Source organism: Trifolium pratense, linkage group LG2 (genome assembly GCF_020283565.1).
Source record: "Trifolium pratense cultivar HEN17-A07 linkage group LG2, ARS_RC_1.1, whole genome shotgun sequence".
Classification (NCBI taxonomy): Eukaryota; Viridiplantae; Streptophyta; class Magnoliopsida; order Fabales; family Fabaceae; genus Trifolium; species Trifolium pratense.
Window position 1 is genome coordinate 42696955 of NC_060060.1, and position 20837 is coordinate 42717791.

At 35.2% G+C, this 20837-nt stretch overlaps 4 protein-coding genes across 4 annotated transcripts; 2 read left to right on the top strand and 2 right to left on the bottom strand.

Annotated features, from left to right (window-relative positions):
- Positions 1-1173: 1173 nt before the first annotated feature.
- LOC123908256 (non-specific lipid transfer protein GPI-anchored 20) lies at positions 1174-2767 on the top strand. Its single transcript, XM_045958835.1, has 4 exons — positions 1174-1769; positions 1879-1905; positions 1997-2056; positions 2371-2767. The coding sequence occupies exons 1-4, from the start codon at positions 1430-1432 to the stop codon at positions 2586-2588; spliced, it is 645 nt and encodes a 214-aa protein (XP_045814791.1). The 5' UTR covers positions 1174-1429; the 3' UTR covers positions 2589-2767.
- Positions 2768-3024: 257 nt separating this feature from the next.
- Positions 3025-4731, top strand: LOC123910096 (non-specific lipid transfer protein GPI-anchored 25). The gene is made up of 3 exons (XM_045961143.1): positions 3025-3569; positions 3663-3731; positions 4430-4731. The coding sequence occupies exons 1-3, from the start codon at positions 3209-3211 to the stop codon at positions 4609-4611; spliced, it is 612 nt and encodes a 203-aa protein (XP_045817099.1). The 5' UTR covers positions 3025-3208; the 3' UTR covers positions 4612-4731.
- A 4279-nt stretch (positions 4732-9010) lies between these two features.
- LOC123906025 (pentatricopeptide repeat-containing protein At2g37230) lies at positions 9011-11749 on the bottom strand. The gene has a single exon (XM_045955854.1). The coding sequence runs from the start codon at positions 11521-11523 to the stop codon at positions 9319-9321; it is 2205 nt and encodes a 734-aa protein (XP_045811810.1). The 5' UTR covers positions 11524-11749; the 3' UTR covers positions 9011-9318.
- Positions 11750-13045: 1296 nt separating this feature from the next.
- Positions 13046-20188, bottom strand: LOC123906024 (probable RNA helicase SDE3). Its single transcript, XM_045955853.1, has 5 exons — positions 19946-20188; positions 17708-18514; positions 17437-17610; positions 14114-15562; positions 13046-13808 (listed from the first exon to the last, which is right to left on the bottom strand). The coding sequence occupies exons 2-5, from the start codon at positions 18476-18478 to the stop codon at positions 13383-13385; spliced, it is 2820 nt and encodes a 939-aa protein (XP_045811809.1). The 5' UTR covers positions 18479-18514; positions 19946-20188; the 3' UTR covers positions 13046-13382.
- Positions 20189-20837: the final 649 nt, after the last annotated feature.

Genomic DNA, 20837 nt, shown 5'->3' on the forward strand with positions numbered 1-20837 from the left:
ATATGGTATTTGGTGGCAATCTCTTTATGATAAGGTATTCAAACCTGGACTATGGGGACCTTGAGTTATAATATTTAATAATACTAATACTAATAAACTCGAGTGGAAAATTCCAAAGACAAGTCGGTTAAACAGGTTACCAACTTTTGGCATCTGAGGCTGAGTGACCTCTATTATCTGTTTATGATAGCTTTATTGTGTTCAACGCAGAAGACTTTGAAAATATGACTTGAGAAAAAAAGAACCACGTGTCATAAGGGAGAAATATATAATATATGCAACATTTACACAAGAAGGGAAACTGAAGAAATGCACTGGCCATTTTCTTCTGATCGATATTTTAACTAGCGGAAGATTAGTATGGTAAACAATTTGAAACCCAAAGCATGGTAATTGGTAGACAATTTTGTCACAACATTTTTGCTAACTTCTATCAGATAATTCCTGTCCAAAACTTATTTTAATTCTTAGGATGATCAGCATACACAAGGAAATTTTAATAAACGTTCACATGCATGCATTTACTTATAAGGTCAACTCCAGCTAGATTGAGATGAAAAAGCAAGAGAGTAAAGCATCCTTTAGGCCAAGTCCTCGCGTCACGTTAGGTATTTTAGGGGTTGTGACATCTGATCAAGCATTATATTTAGACTCCGGATTAATGTGAAATGATTTTTAAAGAGTAAACATTTGTATATAACTCCGTTTTTTAACCTACACTAAAAATTACTAGTACTACTTTAGTTAGATAGAAATGTAGAGATAAAAGCAATTTTGTTTCAAAGCTCTAAACATCTTCTATACTATTATTATTAAAATAAAATTAATGAACCCTATAATTGGGGTATAAGGAAAGTCTAATTGAAGTTGTATTGTATTTGTATGTGATAACTTGGTAAATGGCAAGTCCTAATGAATTAAAAAAGCTGGGAAGGGGTCTGAAAGGAAGTCAATTGGGAATTGCTACTCTCCAAGAATTTGGTTATCCACCAGAGCAACCAACCTAATAAAGAATAATTTGACTTGACAATTACCAACTGATTGATGATCAAACAAGCCAATAGTTGTGTGACAACACAGCAAGGTAGGATGTTTTATTTTCATGTCACTTGTGAAACATAAACTGCTCTTAAAATGGGAGCTCTGTCTATAGGGGTCACAAGTCTATCAAAATGCCAATATTACATTCTTCAAAATCTTCATATCTGGTAGGTTAGTTAAGGTAGTTGTGCTTTTAAACCAACTTTGGAGCCACCTATTATTCTCCCTCCACTATGTATCTCTATAAAATTATGTTCCCATGCATTCCTCATTCCCAACCATCAAACTCACACTCATTTTTCTTCTGTACTCTTAAACACATCAAATCCTCTTCACTATTCAAATTCCCAGCTCACTAAACAGCCAAAACTTTTTAACATAAACATACATGAAGCATTTCACATCTCTTTGCCGCCTAGCTGTGCTATTTGCCGTGGCTATGATCATGGCTGCACCGGCCTACGCCCAAATCACAACGCCATGTAACATATCAATGATAAGCAGTTCCATCAGCCCTTGCATGGGTTTCCTCACAAATAGCAGCAGCAATGGCACCTCGCCCACTGCTGATTGCTGCAGTTCTATCAAGACTCTCACAAGTGGAAGCAAAGATTGTTTCTGTCTCGTTGTCACCGGCAACGTTCCTTTTACATTACCAATCAACAGAACCTTAGCTATCTCTCTTCCTCGTGCTTGTAACTTGCCTGGTGTTCCACTTCAATGCAAAAGTACCATTTCATCAAATCTTTATTTTCTTTTATAATGTTTCTTATAATATTATTTTTAATCTATTCTATTTGTCAACGAGGCTAACATAACATGTATTGTTCTTTGCAGCCTCAGGTTCACCACTTCCTGCCCCAGGTAAACCGTGACACGAAACTCTAATATGCCTAAAAGTTATAAAACTCTTTAGATTTTACTAATCTTGAGTGATTTTGATTTATATTGACAGGACCGGCGTCTCTCGGGCCATCTCTTTCCCCTGCATCTGCTCCATCTCTTAGTCCTCAAGGTACTTCTTACTTACAATCAAGATTCTAAAGTGTGGTTATGGTCATGGTTGAAGTTCAGTTCTGTCACGATTTTTGAAAATGTGAAGGAAAAAAAGGAAAGAAGAGAGCTTCTATGCAACCGCAATTGCGGTCAATATGCAGTAATCAGGCCTCGATAATCTATTGGCAATTGCGGTTGCAAATTGCAATTTGAACAGCAATTTATAACCATGTTTTGAGTCACAAAAATGTCGAGTCTTGCATACATACTGATAGTTGAGTACTAGCTGCTTTTCGAGTTTGATACTAATGTCACCTTTTTTTTTTTGAGCAGGTTCTTCTATACTCCCCTCACCGGTTACACCTTCTCAGTCACCACAGCCTGAGACAACTACTCCATTATCTCCGTCAGCGAATCCTGATATCCCATCTGCAACACCAGGAAGTGGCCGCTCTGATCTGACTCCATCATCTGCTGGATCATCATCTTACAGCCTCCTATCATCTGTTGTGGCCATTGTATTTGGATTTGCTGTTTTTAAACACTGCTAGATTTTAATGTAGCAAATCAATAGGTTGTTGCATTATGTTGGCTTTATTGCAGAGGGATTTTGTTCAGGTTGTTTGGACCAACATTGGGGGTGTGTATTTATCAATTCCAAAGACATTTTTATTGTTATATAATGTGTGTGTGCATTGAAAAATAATTAATTGTTTTACTTGGATTCTTATTCCCTTGCAAGTGTTTTGATGGTTAAAATTATATTTAGAAGTCATGAGGACTTATTAATAATCAATTAGGCTTGAAAAGGGTGTTTTAAAAACACTGTTTTTATTTCTTCAAAAAAAAAACACTGTTTTTATCAAGTAAAAGTAGTATGATCAATTCATAGGATCAGAGAGTATCCGTAAATCGATTCACACCGAACATGTGAATCGATTCATGTGATAAAAAACTCAACTTTCAGCATTTATTTTACAAAAAAAATCTTGGTTTTGAACCACCACCATCGCACCTATAATTTTACAAGTTAATTAAAGAACAAAAACCCAAATCCAGCGTGATAAGTTTCTCGTCAAAAAAAAATTCACTGATTGCATAAAAGGGCAATTGTGAGAATTCACTGTGAGTTTGTTTCTCTCCCGCCAAATTCATAACCGTTTCATTAGCCATGGAAAACGCCATCTTCTTCTTCCAACTCATGCTAAGTTTCAGTATCTTTGCCGTTACAGAAGCAGCGGCGCCACCACCACCACCTTCATCAAGAGGAGGATGCACCGATCAGCTAATTCTATTCTCACCGTGTCTTTCTTACGTTTCGTCTCCTCCAAACAACCTCACGGAGACAGCTTCCACCAAATGCTGCGACGCTTTCTCATCGTCGTTCGCACCTAACTCTCTCTGTTTCTGTTATCTCCTCCGTGATGATCAGATCCTCGGTTTCCCTCTCAATTCTACAAGACTCCTCTCACTCTCATCTCTCTGCCTCTCGCCTCCTCCAACCACCTCTTCTCTCAATTCACTTTGCGCAGGTAAGTTCTTCATTCTTGATTCTTCTTTTCTTTAAGTCTTTCGATAATTGAATTGGAAATTGAATTGAATTTGTTTGATTCACATTATTACAGATTCATCGGTTCTTCCTCCTCTCGGCAGCGCAGATATTCTTCGGAATCCAGTCAATTCTTCGGTAACAGGTGCTTTGTTTATTTTCAGTTTTGGTCAAGATTTTCGTAATCAAGAATTAATCACCATAATCAGTTGTTAGGGAGCTTATAGCTATAGGTACGTGACAAATTGAAGAATTTCTATACTTATTTTTAGGCCAATTAGTGAACCATATTGTAAATTTATATGCTTTAAAAAGCATCATTTTATAATAAGTGTCATTTTATTATATGACAAATTATGCTAGTTTTCTATATATTTATTATTTAAAAATAATAAGAGTGATAACAAGCTTTAAAATTAGTTCAACAAGCTTTAAATTAGTAGTTTAAACGGTCCTTTCATATTTAAACTCAAGCGTTTAGATGAGATGACTCTTTACGAGTTGAGGATATTGGGTTTAAAAAGAAAAAATCATTGCATATATTAAGTTATGAACATACGGCTTTTACTATTAAAGCTATTTTTCTCGTAATTCACATTAGATAAATTTGCACACATCACAAAAAATACAAAAAAAAAAAAAAAAAAAAAACATAAAAAACTTTCTCTATATATTTTCTCTATTAGTATATCATTGTCCATCTATTTTTCTATATATTCTTTTATCAAATGATGATTAATACTATTGATTCAAAGAACAACAAGGTTGATTAATACCTTAGAAATCCTTTCCTTTAATTATTAAATGAAAATTGACGATGACATAATGCATGTGCTTAAACAGGGACAGTGACCGGCGGTGCAGGAGGGAAAACGGTACCCCGCAATGACAAGGGAGCAGGGACAATGTTGAATGGCTCAACTTCAACACTCAATGGTGATGGATACTACAAGCTTTTGCTACTCTCTCAATTACTTGCATTCTTTTTTGTTAGGCTTCCACTCCTCAACACTCTCTACTTTTAATGCTCAGAAAAATTTCTTGTTACTAGTTTTCATTACTGTCATCATCTTGTATATTCATGGCATGTATAGTTAAAAGCTTGAATTTCTATTTCGCCTCACTTTGATCATTACATTACAGACTTTTCCCCCTTTGAATAGGGTAGGGGGTCCTTTTCATAATGCAAATTGCATAGTAAAAGTTGCATGCACCATTTGTTCCTTGCAATAATTCCATAAGTTAGATAAATACCATAAAACTTGTCGAGAACAAATAATCAAGTTACGAGTTTATCATCTAATTAATCAATGTTCGTATTAGATCAATTATTTAAAAAATAAAAATTCCCCCTATTTTCTTTTTCTCTATTCACCATCATAATAAACTTAGCAGCATAGAGGATATAAAACGGGAGAGGTCAGTAATTATTAAAAAAAGAGTATAAACATGAATGTTGAGATCCCAAGTACGATGTGTTGGACTACTTCCAGCCATCAGACCATTCATCTTCATTGGTGACAGGTATAGGGAGCTCTGACTGGAAAGAATCTTGACCAGATTCTACATTGTTAGAGGGGTATGTGTTCCGGCCATCAGCTCAGCTTCATCAGTGACAGGTTTAGGGAGCTCTGACTGGAAGGAATCTTGGTCGAATTCTCCATTGTTAGAGGGCCATGTGTTATCTTCATTGAAGCCAAAGCCAGAGTTCTCTCCAACGTCCTCCTCAAAACGTTCTATCCTTTCTGGAAGAGCACAACCCAGATAGGATGAATTGTCCACACAGTGCCACAACATTTGGCTCCAATTAACAATAATAACATCTCATTGTGTTTGATTGTTGATCGAGCAGTTGATACAATAATAACATCTTTTTCTTGTCCTTGAAATTGCTCAACACTGCCAACTTTGACATCAGTTTAGATTGTAATGCAGTTTCTAAGGATTGTATTCTGCCATCTGAAGATGCCAATGTGAGAGCGGAGTATACTTCCACTACTCACGACGAGATATCACAGAAATGTGTTGAGAATGATAAGGGTGAAAATCACACACCTAATAGAAAAAGCACAGTGATGGATAAGTGTTCTGATATTACTGCTACATTGGTTGATGATATGACTACCGTAACACTTGATAGAAAGGTCTCGCTGCAATGTTGTCGAAACCAGTATGTCTTCCAAAAGAATAAGGTAATTTTATTTGCTACCAACTATAGGGTGATTATTTGACAAGAGAGCAAAACCCAGTCACAAATACACAAAAGCTCAGCAGCATCAGGTGTTTTTTATAATAATTATTATGGTGGAACTTATTTTTTGCTACACTAAAAAAGTGGAAATGAATTGTCAAAACATACTCTAATTAGAATGAATTAATTCTCGTCATTAATTAATGCTTAAAACAAGGGATTTTTCTCTCCCTTGTTTATTTTTTTACGCATAAAAAATTTCATAACAAGTTACAAAGGGATTAAAATATTAAAAAACAAATAATTTTATTTGTAAATACATGCGAAGTTTATGAAAAAAATAATAGGAAATAAAATAAAATAAATGCATTTGTAAGAAAATAGGAAAGGGTCATGCAATTAAAAAGAAATAAATGGTGTCATCTTTGTTTCCATGCAGCAAAGAAATAAGTCTCACTCTAACGATTATTATCAATCAATCTAAACCACTAATTGAAAGGTCAAGATTTGGAGTAAATTATAAAACTTTTTTTTTATACATGTAAGTTATAAAACTTGCTCTTTGAGTCAATATATCTCTTTCATTGAAGTTTGTTACTCAATTTTCCATGAAATCAGAGCATTACATTTTTTATACCAGTGTCTTGATCTATTAAAGACAAGACGGTGATTATTACAAATATTTTCCACTACTAAACATGGTGAATATAACTTATTGTTGGAGCTATATAAGCACTGCATACTATTTTTGGATGTTTGATTTGGTCTAGTAGGTTGTTTGTGTGGATGGTGATTTGCTTCTGAAATTCTTGAATTGATGTAATCATGTAACTGAACAGAATATGTTTACAGTTTACTCATCTTCTTTCCTTGCATGAGTGTTCTTGTATTTGCAAGCATTTTATCGAGTCCCATGCAATTCTACAGTGAAAAATACGAACCTATAGAACATGTACATCGGTGACCATGCATTTTTTACCCATGGGAAGCGAAGTTTCCAAATACACGCTACAAAATATTACTCTGAGGCTCTCATTTTTTAAGAAGAAATCCATCATCGGTGTTGATGACCTCGAGAACATTAGAACGGTCGTTCTGTCTAATACTAATACTGCTATAGCTGGTATTATGCAGTGGACAATTGATTTGCGAAAACATTCTATTGTTGTTCACATAATCAGCACAAACATAATTCTAAATATTTGCAAAAACATAAATGGCTTGTTTCATCTTCACTCGACCTTTCCTCGAGCATTATTGACTACTCAACCCTTTCAATTTTCGAAATTACTGGCTTGGGGTATATTAATATCTAAGCCTATCACATGCATTGTCATAAATATGAGTAGAACTAGTCATCATACATATTAATTCAAACAACAAATTGCCTTTCAACCATTAGAGACAACGATTTTCAGATATATCTCAAACCCACTAAAGATAAAGTGAAAACAAAACGTTGAAATATCAAAGCACAGGAGAAAGTAAAGAAGTTTGATCAAGATAAGGAACAGGATTAACTAAAGCTGAAGCAGGAGTGTCCTTGACATTCACGCCATGCATACTCTCTTGCACCATCCTTGTCAACAATTTTGATAACGAAGTTCGGTGGTGCCACAACCAACCTTGATCTGATTTCCAAAATGCACTTATCAACAAGATCAATTGCTTCTTCCATGGACATTCCACTATGGAAGTGTCTGTCCATCGTTGATAGAGAAAAATAAGAACCATAACCAAAAGCTCCCTTTTCAAGCTTGTGAAGTGTTGCAATGTAGTCAACACGAATAATGAATATCAGCAAAAAACAACATAAATTTAAGCATATCAATAACTGAATTTACAAAAGCTTTTGATTCTTTTCCACAATTCTATAGATCAATGTCAGGATTGGTAAGTGTGTCAAATCACACATGGCGGGAGGATATATATGACTGGAATTTGACAAGTAATTTCCTTTAAAAAAATCTTCTATAGACAATAGAGAAAGTACAGAAAGTCCTATTAAAAAATAAGCTACATAAGTCTTATAACTTAGAGTGATGGCATATAAATTCAGACAATTTAGCAGAAATTATTAGGATATCACCACTCATGATAAAACAACTCAGGTTCTCACTTATTTCAAGCATGACCCGAAAATATTACCATTTGATGAATAAAATTAGCATACTTTACATCAACCCACTTTACCGATGGGTTGAGACACCACTGCTACATAGAATAATTTCAACAACCACTCCATGGCAACGGTAGCACACATAGCTATTACCCAATCTGCAACTAACATTCCATGACAACAAAAACAAAACCTCAGAAATTCCAATTATCCACTCAGCAGTCTAAAATTCCCCTCCACCAACAACCAATCTAAATATGTATATCTATATCCAATCGTTCAAAGCAACAAATTTTATCACTGCATCAACTTTTACTAAATGTTTTTTCCTTTCCCACAAACCACCCCTATCCTTCACATTAATCTGTAGTGTCAAAAAGCTAATGATATGATAATCCTGAAAACCCTTTAAGATTCCTAAACAGAACAGGAGAAGCAAACTTCCGTCAACCAAAAATGCTGGATACATATGTACGGGTTCATTGAGGGATTAGTTGAGTGGTAAGCCAAACATAAACCAAGATACGTAGTAGCTACAACTTACAAATATGGGTAGCTCAAATGGTTTGAGCTAGGAGTTAAAAGACTAGGGTTCAAACTACGGTTAAAAGCTTACGAGTATGGGTAGCTCAACTGGTTCGAGCTAGGAGTTAGGGTTCAAACTACAGTGAAGGAGAATAATACTTATTAACAACTAACATACTAACATTTGCCAATCCAAAAAAAAAACTGCAACTTACAACTTCATCTCATCACCTAGACCAAAATTATACTATACCACTAACAAGAAACATAAAAACAAGGCATGAATATTTCTATCCATAACAATAGTCATAGTTTTGGGTTACTTATTTATATATCTGTATATCATCTTGCAATGAAGAAAGAGTTTCAACTTTAGAATAATCTAAACTAATAATACACATTTTTTGTGTACAAAAAAAATCCCAATTCACATAAACTAACTAAATCGAGATATCTACCCATGAATGGTTGATTATGGATAGTGCCATTTCTTGGAAGTGGGATGGATTCAACACCTTCAATATTCAGCATGCTCAAATATGAATTTTGGAAAGCAAAAAAAAAATAGAAACAAAATAATTCACAAATCTTGTAAAGTTGAGAAATGTGTGATTTCAGTTCACAGTTCTCATTGACATGTCATTCCAGGAGAATATAAAAAACAAGTTACACAGCTGGAGACCTTGATAGTAGACTAACAATAACATAATAACTAAATAAAATATAAAAAAGAATGTGTCAAAACAAATCTCTGATCAGCTGGAAGGAATCAACGCTTTTGATTATAAATAGAGGCCAATCCATGATTTCTCTTCCTCATATAACAACTTATTACAACTAAAACCCATAAATAAGTCTCACCTTTAAAACTCGAGAAGTAAATGAAGAGAGAACAAATTATGTAGCTCTACTTGCTTTCTTTGGAGGACTTGCTACTTTTTCTTTGATCATTCTCGACAAGATATCTGCTTGCTTTGTGTTCCCTTCCTGATTAAGGCTCTTGATTAGCAAATCACGGCTGCTCCAATCCGTTGCACCTCCTTTCGCCAGAATTTTACATAAGACAGAGTATGCATTGAGGGTCTTTCCTGCTGCTAAGAGAGTATCTAAAACCTTATCATAATTTGAAAAGTCTATGATGATGTCTTTCTCAAGAACAAAATCTAGCAATCTTAGAGCGGCAATCCTCTTTTCTTTCTCACAGAGAATAGATAGAAGATGGTCAAAATCAGGTTCGCACCCATTCTGCATAAGCAAATCAATTCTTCCCAGAGCTTCTTCAACATGACCTCTGATGAAAAGCGCCTCCAATATCTTCGAAACTAAGTCCATATTCTCCATCACCCCCTTCTCCACCATACTTTTCATTACTCTGCTTGCAGTTTGGACCCTGCCATCTTCAAACAAACTCTCCATAACTGACCTATAAAGGGACGAATCTGGTTGATGTCCACCTTCAAGCATGTGGTCCAAAGCTATTTTAGCATCAGCGGGTTCTCCTTTCCGCAAATAACTTTCAATAAGTAATCTATAGGAATCTGAATCACTAGGAACCCCTCTCCTACTCATGATAGTTGCAATCTCAAGTGCAGATTCAGGGTTGCCTTCTTTCGAGTGCCCACGGATCAAATTATTAAAAGCAACTGAATCCAGGACACCCTTTTTCATCAACTGCCGGAAAAAAGTTTCCGCTTTCACTGTCCGCCCATTGTCACACAGATACTCAATCATCGGATTATAAGCACTAGGACCCATTTCAAAGGAATTCTCCGGTCTCAAGATGATATCCTTCTCAACTAACTTATCCAACAATTTCTCCGCCCTATCATACACATTAGCCTTACAGAAATTTTCAATCAACAGACCATAATGACCCGCCTCAGTAGGAATACTCAATCGTATCATCGCCTTCAACACATTCACCGCATCATCCAAATTACCGGCTTCACACTGACAGTTCATCAGCTTCATGAATACCGAATTATCCTTAGGAGCAATATACCTCGCCACCATCTCCCCCAAAACATTACTAGCCTCCACCAATTTATCAGCATCACACAACCCCGGCAACAAAGTAGTATACGTAACAGCATTCGGCTTAATCCCACTATTCTTCATCTCCTCAAAAACCTCAACCGCCCTATCAACCCTCCCCGCATCAACACACCCTTTCAACATAGTAGTATAACTAATAACAGTAGGCATCAAATTCTTCTCTTTCATTTCCGCAAACAAACTCTCAGCCTCATCAACTTTCTTAAACCGAAAATAACCATGAATCAAAGTATTATAAGTAACAACATCAGGCTCAATACCCTTACTTTTCATATCTTGATAAAATCTAACAGCAGTATCTAATCTCAAAGACAAAAACATACCCCAAAGAAGAATATTATAAGTATGTCTAGTCGGCTCAATACCTTCTCTCAACATAGCATTGTAAAGCCTTTTCGCCATCATGTACCGTCCTCGCCTCAAAATCACCTTAAACAAAGCATCATAAGATTTAACAGTTTTGTTATTACTATCCAATTTCTGAAAGATCTTAACAGCTTCCTGAACAATCCCAGCGCGACCGTAACCTTCAATTAAAGCAACAAACATATCTTCATCATAAGGCAAATTCTTTTTGGGCAAATCAAGTAAAATGCAACGAGCATGATTAAGTTTAGAGTAACGAGTAAGAATTTGAATCATTTTAAGAGTGGTATTTGTGTCGTGTGTAAAAAGATTCACCCTTTCGAGCCATCGGTAGAAATTTAGGGCTTGATCAGGGTTTGTGGTGGCGTGAAGAATATTGTAAACAAGATTGGAATCGAATTTTGGAGCAATTGAACGGATGGAGTTTTGAAGACGAGTTGTCCAGTCACGGTTATTGAGCATGCGGGTGATTATGAGTTCAGGATTGGAGGATTGCGATGATGATGATGATGATTGCGATTGGAAGGTTTGGGATTGTTGTTGAGGTGGTGGATCGGGAGGGGAATGGTCTGGTTCGGAGAGAGGTTCGGCGGCGATGGAAGTGGAAGTGGAGAGACGGGAAGAGAAGATAGGTTGGTGGAGAGTTGGACGCCATTTGAGAAGCTTGGAGGTGGACGCCATTGAGAAGAGGTTCTGTCTGCAGCTGAGAGTTTCAAATATTAGGGTTTAAGAAGATGATGCACACTGTTTGTTTGTCTGTGCGTGTGTTTTGTTTTTTTTTTTTTTTTGTTGATGGATGAAATAGAGTGACCAGGTTCGAATCTCGATCCGATATCTGATACTAGCAATTTCGCATTTCTGCTCATTAAGCTAAAAAAAATTATTTTTAGAATAAATTATGGCTCCTTTTCATTTTATTCGTTTTGACTCAAACCAAGCTAACTTATACTGTACCATTATTCAAAGCATTCAAGATACAATATGTGCATTCCTTCAAAAAAAAATACAATATGTGTATAAATTCGTTTATAAATAAAATTTATTATTCTCACAAAATTCACAATAATGTCTCGATTTTTTTATTTGTTTTATGATTAAACTTTATTATTATTTTTTAATAAGTAGTTTGATTCAAAATAATAGAAATTTGATACTTTTTTTAAGATTGGTGACCCTTGTGGGAATGGGGATGGGGAAATACTCGTCAAAGCACGAAATGAGAATGAGAATGGAGAATATTTTAGATGATGAGGAAGAAAGTGGTAAAATATTATCGGCTTAATCTCCCCTCCATTGACATATGTACTCTAGACTATAGTATCCTCTTTAATTTGGCGTGCCCTTTAGATTTTGGTGTTTTAAGAGACTTGTTTCTAACTCCTTGTTTTTTCTTTTGTCTCTTATGTATCAATTTCCCTCGCTTGGCATATTTCATGCTTTGTTTGAGGCTTTCTAATAAAATTTGCTTTTTAAAAAAAAAAAATGATACAAAATTACATATTCTACAAACAAACAAAAAAATATAGTTCGGGAGAACCCGAGTTAAATTTCTAAGTGGAACAATTTCTTGGTTGATTTTACTTACACGCTGCCGAACTTCGAATTACTTATGTCCCAAGAATGGCATATAAAATCCCTTCATAATCAAATCCAGCCCATTCTCATCGTCACGAAGCATCAACTCAGTCACCACGGTGTCCTGCAGTGGAAGATTTTGAGATGCACAGTTTGAGGAGATGCTATCATGTTGATGGAACTTTGACACCGTGTGATGGTACTAAGATTTTCATTGAATCCAATTTGAAACTAGATTATATTTTATATTTCATGCTAGTAGTTCAGACGGTGGTTCTGTTTTTGAGGTGACCAAATTTGCCAATTCCAATCTTAAAAGTAAGCGTGCCAACGGTGCTTCAAATGAAACAACAAGTATTCTGATTCATACTGTTTTTTTTCTTTCAAATTAAGCTTGTGGAATACGATGGTAGTTAACTTCAAACATTCGTGAAAATTCCTGAGAGGTTTGTTCGCGACATATATAGTTAAGGAGAACTCCGAATTACTATGTCCCCCGAATTTCTTGTTACTGGTTTTCATTACTGTCATCATCACATTGATGATTACACTACACACTTTTCCCCCTTTGAGTAGGGTAGGGGACCCTTTCATAATGCAAATTGCATAGTAAAAGTTGCATGAACAGTTTGTCCCTTGCAATAATTCCATAAGTTAGATATATACCATAAAATTTGTCGATGGCATCAAATAATCAAGTTACCAGTTTACCATCATCTAATTAATCAATCCTCAAGATTCAATGTTTGTATTAGATCAACTATTTAAAAAATAAAAATTCCCTCTATTTTCTTTTTCTCTATTCACCATCATAATAAACTTAGCAGCATAAAGGATATAAACCGGGAGAGGTCTTTTTCCCGCCTCAATTTCAAAACGCGCATGATTTTAAAGTCAGCATAAACTAATTGCCAAAAAAAAAAGTATAAACATGAATGTCGAGAGCCCAAGTATGATGTGTTGGACTACTTCCAGCCATCAGACCATTCATCTTCATTGGTGCAAGGTATAGGGAGCTCTGACTGGAAAGAATCTTGACCAGATCCTACATTGTTAGAGGGGTATGTGTTCCAGCCATCTTTGCCAGATTCTACATTGTTAGAAGAATATGTGTTCCAGCCATCTTGACAAGATTCTACGTTGTTAGAGGGGTATGAATTCCAGCCATCAGACCATCCAGCTTCATCAGTGACAGGTTTAGGGAGCTCTGACTGGGAGGAATCTTGGCCGAATTCTCCATTGTTAGAGGGCCATGTGTTATCTTCATTGAAGCCAAAGCCAGAGTCCTCTCCAAGGTCCTCCTCAAAACGTTCTATCCTTTCTGGAAGAGCACAACCCTGATAGGATGAATTGTCCACACAGTGCCACAACATTTGGCTCCAATGATCATCCTGCCATAAATTACCAATGAAGAACGATTTCATAAACAACAACGGTTATCAGAACAAAAGGTCTAGCCAACAATCATGATTTGAATCTGTCTTTAATTATTATCAAATTTCTTTGCATCTTTTCTGACCATAATTATAAAGCTAAACTGACTAAACTGGTAACGCCTTAGAGGTAGAACGCTTTGACTTACGAACAATGCAATCAATGAAAGGATATATCAAAATGTTCTTTTCACAGCATAAAGTTAATCAGAAATATAATTAATATAAAATCAAGTTATGGTTTGTTAAATAAAAGGCAGTACCTTGCATATAATATGGGGGTTCCCAATTATAACCAGCAATGATATAGCACGGGTTATAGCCACATTAAACCTTCTATGGTTGCTCAAAAAGCCCAGACAGTGAACTCTGTCAAACTCATTGTGTTTGATGGTTGATCGAACAGTTGATACAATGATAACATCTTTTTCTTGTCCCTGAAATTGCTCAACACTGCCAACTTTGACATCAGGCATATCTAGATTTTCAAGTGTCTGCTTTATTTTCAACACTTGTTGCCTATATGGAGTTATAATGCCAATATCCTCCTCTCCTATTTTGCCACCAGCTATCAACTTCCTTACCGTTTCTACAACCTTGCTTACTTCGATTCGGTTGAACCATGATGGGTTATTCCCTTCTCTTTCATCGCATCCTTGGATACCAAAGAAAAGAACAGGGAACTCCTTATTAGGGAGAAATTCTGCAGTGATCGTGAAAGTTGTGGGATCTCTACATGCCATCAATTCCCCATAATAGAACAGCTTTGAAGGGAGGTAGAGAATTTCAGGGTGACATCGGTAGTTTCTAACAAGTCTTGTTATATAATTGGCATCTCCACTGCCATATAACTCACATCTAAACAATCGTTCCAAGAAAGAAACCCCGAATTGGTACTCTTCTGCTTTCTTGGAAAATATTACTGGGCCCAACTGCAATGGGTCTCCAGCCAGAACAACAACAGTGTCCCTTCTGCAGAGATGGGCTATAGGGATCATGGTTTCAGGTTCTGAAGCTTGGCCAGCCTCATCCAAGAACATGTGAGAGAAGTGACCACGGGCAACATCTTCTGCAAAAAGAAGAGAGGCACTCATATATGTGGATACCACAATCCTATAATGCTTGAGGGCACTGACCGGGGGACACTTAAATATCATCTCGTCGAAGAAGCAGAAGCGGAGAAATTCAGGTTTCACATCCTCATAAGGCCTGGCTGTGGCATTGAGCCTAAATACTTCATTTTCACGAAATTCAATATCCTTTTCAGCAAGGAGTTTCTCCAGTATGTGGTCTGCTGCACTGTTTGAGGGGGCGCAGACAAGAATGCGAGTATTCTTATGATGTTGGTAGAGCTGGAGGATTGCTTCCACTATTGTCTTAGTCTTCCCCGTACCGGGAGGCCCATGAATCACATAAGGTGGTGCCCCTTTGCAACCCAAAATCATTTTGATTGAAGACATTTGCTCCTCATTTAAAGAACCAGATATGGGAACCAGATTAGTGGTTTTAATGCACCTTCTTCTGAATGAAGATGGAAAGAGAAAGTCAGTTCCTAAGTTTTCTGCTGCCTCAACGGCTTGATATAACCTTCTCATATTGAGCCTATTGTACGTGAAGTGGACATTGTAGAGATCTTCATCTCTATGGTAATGGTGAAATTCAGGATCAAACTTCAAATAGACCTCATCAGCCTCAACCCTGTGAATAAATCCCTGCAGAAATTTAAAAATATCATTTTAGTTTTTGCATAAAGGGCAGGATCCTGACAGTAAATACATTTTTATACTGATTGAAAGTAATTTTATTTTTTTTATGACAAATAAAAGATACCCAAAATCAATGAATAGCAGAATGCACGTCATACACAGCGGTGGATTCATCTACTCAAAATCACACATACAGACCTGTAAATATAATTGGTAGTTTCTTCAAAAATACTCTTAAGTTTTGGGTTGAACTTAACTCAAGTACTCAACCCTACAAAACCGGCTTGTAAGGTGAGGGATGCCTCCCACATATAAACTCATTTATAGGCTTATGTCATCCAATGTGGGACTATTAACAATACTAATAATAAAAAAATGTGTTTCCTAGATTCTACATTTGTATACTTACCATATATTTATATGCATATAAAGAATACCTGATAATGATATTGCGAAATATATCCAAATGAATAGACATGGTTTAGAAAATTATAAAAATGTTAGAGCCAAAGCATATTAAGTTGAACTTAGATGCGAGAGCTACATTATATTAACATGGGTGAGTTAAAAACAAAAATGATCTTCAGTTAGGCTAGTGCAAGGTCAACCAACATAACTCAAATTCCTAGGAGGTTCTCAAAGAGAAGAAAAGAGACAGACATGTCAAATTTATTATATGAAATAACCACCAATTTATTATATGATCTTTGGTTAGCCTAGTGCAAGATCAACCAACATAACCAATTTTATTCGAGGTTCAAAACCAGCACCAACTCCAATTTATTATATGATCTTTGGTTAGCCTAGTGCAATGTCAACAAACATAACCAATTTTATTCGATGTTTAAAACAAGCACCCACTAAAATGGGAAGTACACATAAGAGCTCGTTCCATCATATCTATTAGCTGCCTTAGGATCACCAATGCAAAGGTAGAATCCATAAGCCATATCTAATGTCATCAACTTAAATAGATTAACACCAATGTGAGGGCACATTGTATGGTCAATGATTACGATACATGATAAGGACACACTCTTCTTAATATCTACAGTTAAAATTAAGATTTTACGCAAAATCGGTAAGGGGAAGTACAATCGTAAGTTGTAGAATCATAACACCAATCTTAAGATTAAGACAACGAAAACCTTAAATCACTTAAAGCAAAATTTAAGAAGATAAAGATCGTTCGCTACAACGAAAAACAGCCTACTTTGAAACACAAAAAATAAAGATACTGTTTTTGCACTTATTATAAATTATAAATTTATAAGAGAGGATTTTTTTTCTTTTTGACATAAATAAGGACTTTTTTTGTTTGTTTTTGGTAACAATAAGAGAGGACTTTTTACAAAAAGGATCAAGAAAAGTCCTATTCTTCAGCACCGGGAGAGTAAAAACAGGAGTAATTAATTATAGAGAGAGTAATGATCACATGAGCATATTTAATGAGTAAACATGGACCATTAGATTAGTTAAAATTGATGGACCAGATTTGGTGTCAAAATTAACTTTGACACCTGGTGTCAATGCATAATCGCAGAATCAATTCAAAGACCGTAGATAATAAAATTCAACAATTGACGTGGGTGATTCTACCCGATTCCACCAAAATAGGGTAGCATATATTTATAATCACCGAGGGAAAGCATAATCATAAAATTGTGGGAGTTAACAATTCAAATCAGAATTTTAACTACCATACAGATCAAACTCTTTTTGTAACACTTCAGAAAATAGAGATCAAGCGTGTAAATAATTATAGTATGCATCTGATGATTAGGTTTGAGGACCAAATTTCAGTTCAACAAAGCTGGAGAATTGATTTAACCAAATGAGGAATGCCATGAGGTAGTATGCAGACAAAATAAGAACCAAACCTGATAAATAGGTGCAGAATTTTGGTCCTGTTCAGAAGCCAGCTTGGCAAAGATATGATCCCCATGCACCAGTGATGGCCTTCTCTCAGCAAGCCCGGGAACCTCCATGGACAAAAAATTATTTCCTCTCCGTCGCATAGTTACACATTCCATGTCATAAGTCCTCATATCATCCTGAAAGCAGAAGTCAATAGCAAACAAATATTAGAAACACATACCAAGCTTGTACTCTTATTTTAGTTTATTTCATCAACAAAAAAACAAATATTACCTCTAATTGTATCTCTTCCATAATTATTAGTGTTTTGAAATAAGACCCATAACTCCTTTTTGTAAGACCGTCTTCAATGACTTGAGGGACCTGGTTGTCCTCGAGCAGGAGTCTAATATCCTTGGGAACTTCATATCTTGGGAGCCTATTTACGTATTTCCGATTTGTCTTCCCTGCAGGGCGTGCGCCAGGAACAAAAGCATCTACAACAAATTTGTCTTTCCTTCTTCCTTTTGAATAAGGTCTGTTGGAAATCAGAGATTTTGAGATCTTGTCTTCAACTAAGAGGAAAACCACCCTTTCAATTTTATCATCTCCCACGTCAAAATACACAACAGATGAGTACATGCCCATGTCTTTGGTCTTGCAAGACAACCATATTTTTAAGATCTCGCCAGGCTGAAGCATCCTGTCTTCCACCCTAAAAGATTCTATAAAGCTCTCAGCATTTGAATTTTCCGGCGGAGGCTCAGTGAGAGAAAGAGTGAAAGAGTCCGGAGGGTTTGAGGCAAAAATATGAACACTCCACAGGTCCACTGGTTGATCAGTAGTATTATTAATGGTTATTAATTCAACAGCAGTTTCTCCAACAGATACTGATTGAGGCTTCCCATTCACAAATGCAAACGGGACAGATACGATTACCGGAGCCCCATCATCAGGAACGTAACTGCAAACAGATCTCTCTTCCTCAAAATCTAGAAATCCGATTTCAGCCTTTTCCCCTATGACAGAGCATTCCTCATCTGACCTGTATCCAACAGTACTCATTGTGAAAATGTAGTGTACTCCTCCCAAGTTTCAGTTCTGCAGAAAATATCACCCACAGACGAATAAATATGCAAAGAATAACATTTTCAGCAAAGGCAAAAAACCATACGAGAAAGAGAAGAGAAGTTAAAAAGCCATTATGGTTGGCTCCCGTTTAGAGTAAATTAAAAATTAAATACATGAAATGAATCCAAATTCTCTTCTTTTACTAACTAACTAACAATAGCAGGAGCGGATCGTGCTCTAGGACCTATGTTGTAATCCCAGACCGTGGCGCAGAGCAGCCAAACATGAAACTGAGACAATGGTATAGCGTGTAGTGAGATGGCCGCTGTTCAAATATTTTTAAAATTAAGGAAAAATTTGTCACTAATGGAAAGACCCAAAGAGAGAAACAATTCTCCATGAATGAGTCTTAGGCCAATCAATGGACTTTTAAAAACGCCCATTATGCCAAACCTTAAAAACTAATGGCGTCTGTGTACAACATCTTATGATTTCCTATTGCCGCAACCTAACATTCCAATGCTGCACATCTCCTCTCTTGCATTTCTTCTTCTATTTCTGCTCCCTGCACGAGAAGGAGCTAGCAGGAAAACTTCAGGCCATGGCTCTTAAAACCATTGTGGCCTTTTCGCGTGCAAAACCCTAAATCCATAATACCGACCATTACAGCCACTATAAGAAATCATACTGCACATTGCACAAGCATTTAGCATTGCACAATACCCTAAATCCGCTCTGCTATTATGCTCTATAACAACACTATTAATAAACATAAATGGAAAAACACACAAACTAAGATTTTTTTTGTAGAGATTTTGAAGAAAATCTAAAGCTATTTTTTTTTAACAAGCCAAAATGAGATATATATTAACAAACTAGGAAAATCTAAAGCTATTATCAGTTCGTTTACAATCATAAATGATTTTCAAAAGAATAGATTTTGAAGAAAGCTATTAAAAATAGCTTTTCATTTCGAAGGAAAAAATGATTTTTTTTACTAAAATGATTTTTGAAAAAACCTGAAACGAAAATAAAATAAAATAAAAAAGTGATTTTTTTTTAAAAAAAAAAAATAGATTTTTTTGCTGAAAAATCTGAAACAAACAGGGCCTAAATCATAAAACTTTGTTTTGGTGTAACCTAAATCACACAATCATGGTACACACGATAGTAGTTTAATCTTGTTAAAATAAAACATAATGTCACAAATTGCAATCCTACATTTTGTTCTTCAATGTTTCATTGTTATTTCTTCATTTAGAAATTATAATCCACCTTACCTATAAATAAATAAATACCCCCAAAAAAAAAACACTTTTTTTTCTTCTGAGAAGAAACACAACCTAAACGGAGATATGATGAACAAACAATTGAAATCAGAACTTGCTATAATCATGAATAAGGTGTAGGAAAATAAAAAAATTAGAAGAAAGAAAAAAGAGGGTTTTGGAATTTGCTTACAGTATTGTTTGTTTGTAAGGAAAAACAAAAACCCCAACAAAGTGACGAGTGAGTGGAGAGTGAACTCTTTCTCTCTCGCACACAAATAAACCAATTCGTCCGAATCATTCGTCATCTTAAATAAATGGTTTTTAACCTCCTTTTAGACGTTTGATCCAAATCAAACTGTCTAAATTTTTCTGTAAATTTTTATTTTCTTAAATAAATTTAAAATAGAGAAATGTTATTTGACATGTCCAACTTATATTTTGTCAAAAAAAAAAAACCATATATTTATATTTATGTGTTAATTAATTCTTAGTTTTTTAAATAATACTACTTTTTAAAATATAAGGTCGAATTTCATTTTAAGAATATGTGTGAATGTAGAAGTAGGCAATCCTAAAATGTAAGAGTGAGAATAAGTTAGACCGACCTACAAGTATCTATTACTTGTTTTATTTAGATCCAAGACACGCGAGACTTTTTTAAAATAGAGAAGGCTAAAGATTTTTTAAAAAATGGGCACAAAAATAAACTTTGGAAGCATATCTTCAAATCTGCATGCATAGTCTCGGGTTGATCTATTATATAGCGAAAGTATATGATGAATACAAAAAAAAAAAAAAATACTAGTGAATAATAATATTTATTATTATTATATTAAATTTAATACTTTTGTTTAAATTATAATTCGTTAACTTTTTCAATAATGTTAATTTTTCTGCGTATTTTAGATTAAAGATTTTATTAATATAGAATTAAAAAATTCTAAAATATTATGTTAAATATTGAAATGGGGTTTAATTTTATTGATCTATTTAAATATAAATATGATTATTTAAATGTGTTCATATGAAATAATTTTTATACAAGCTAAAAAGCTAGAATTGTGCCTAAAAAATAAGCTTAT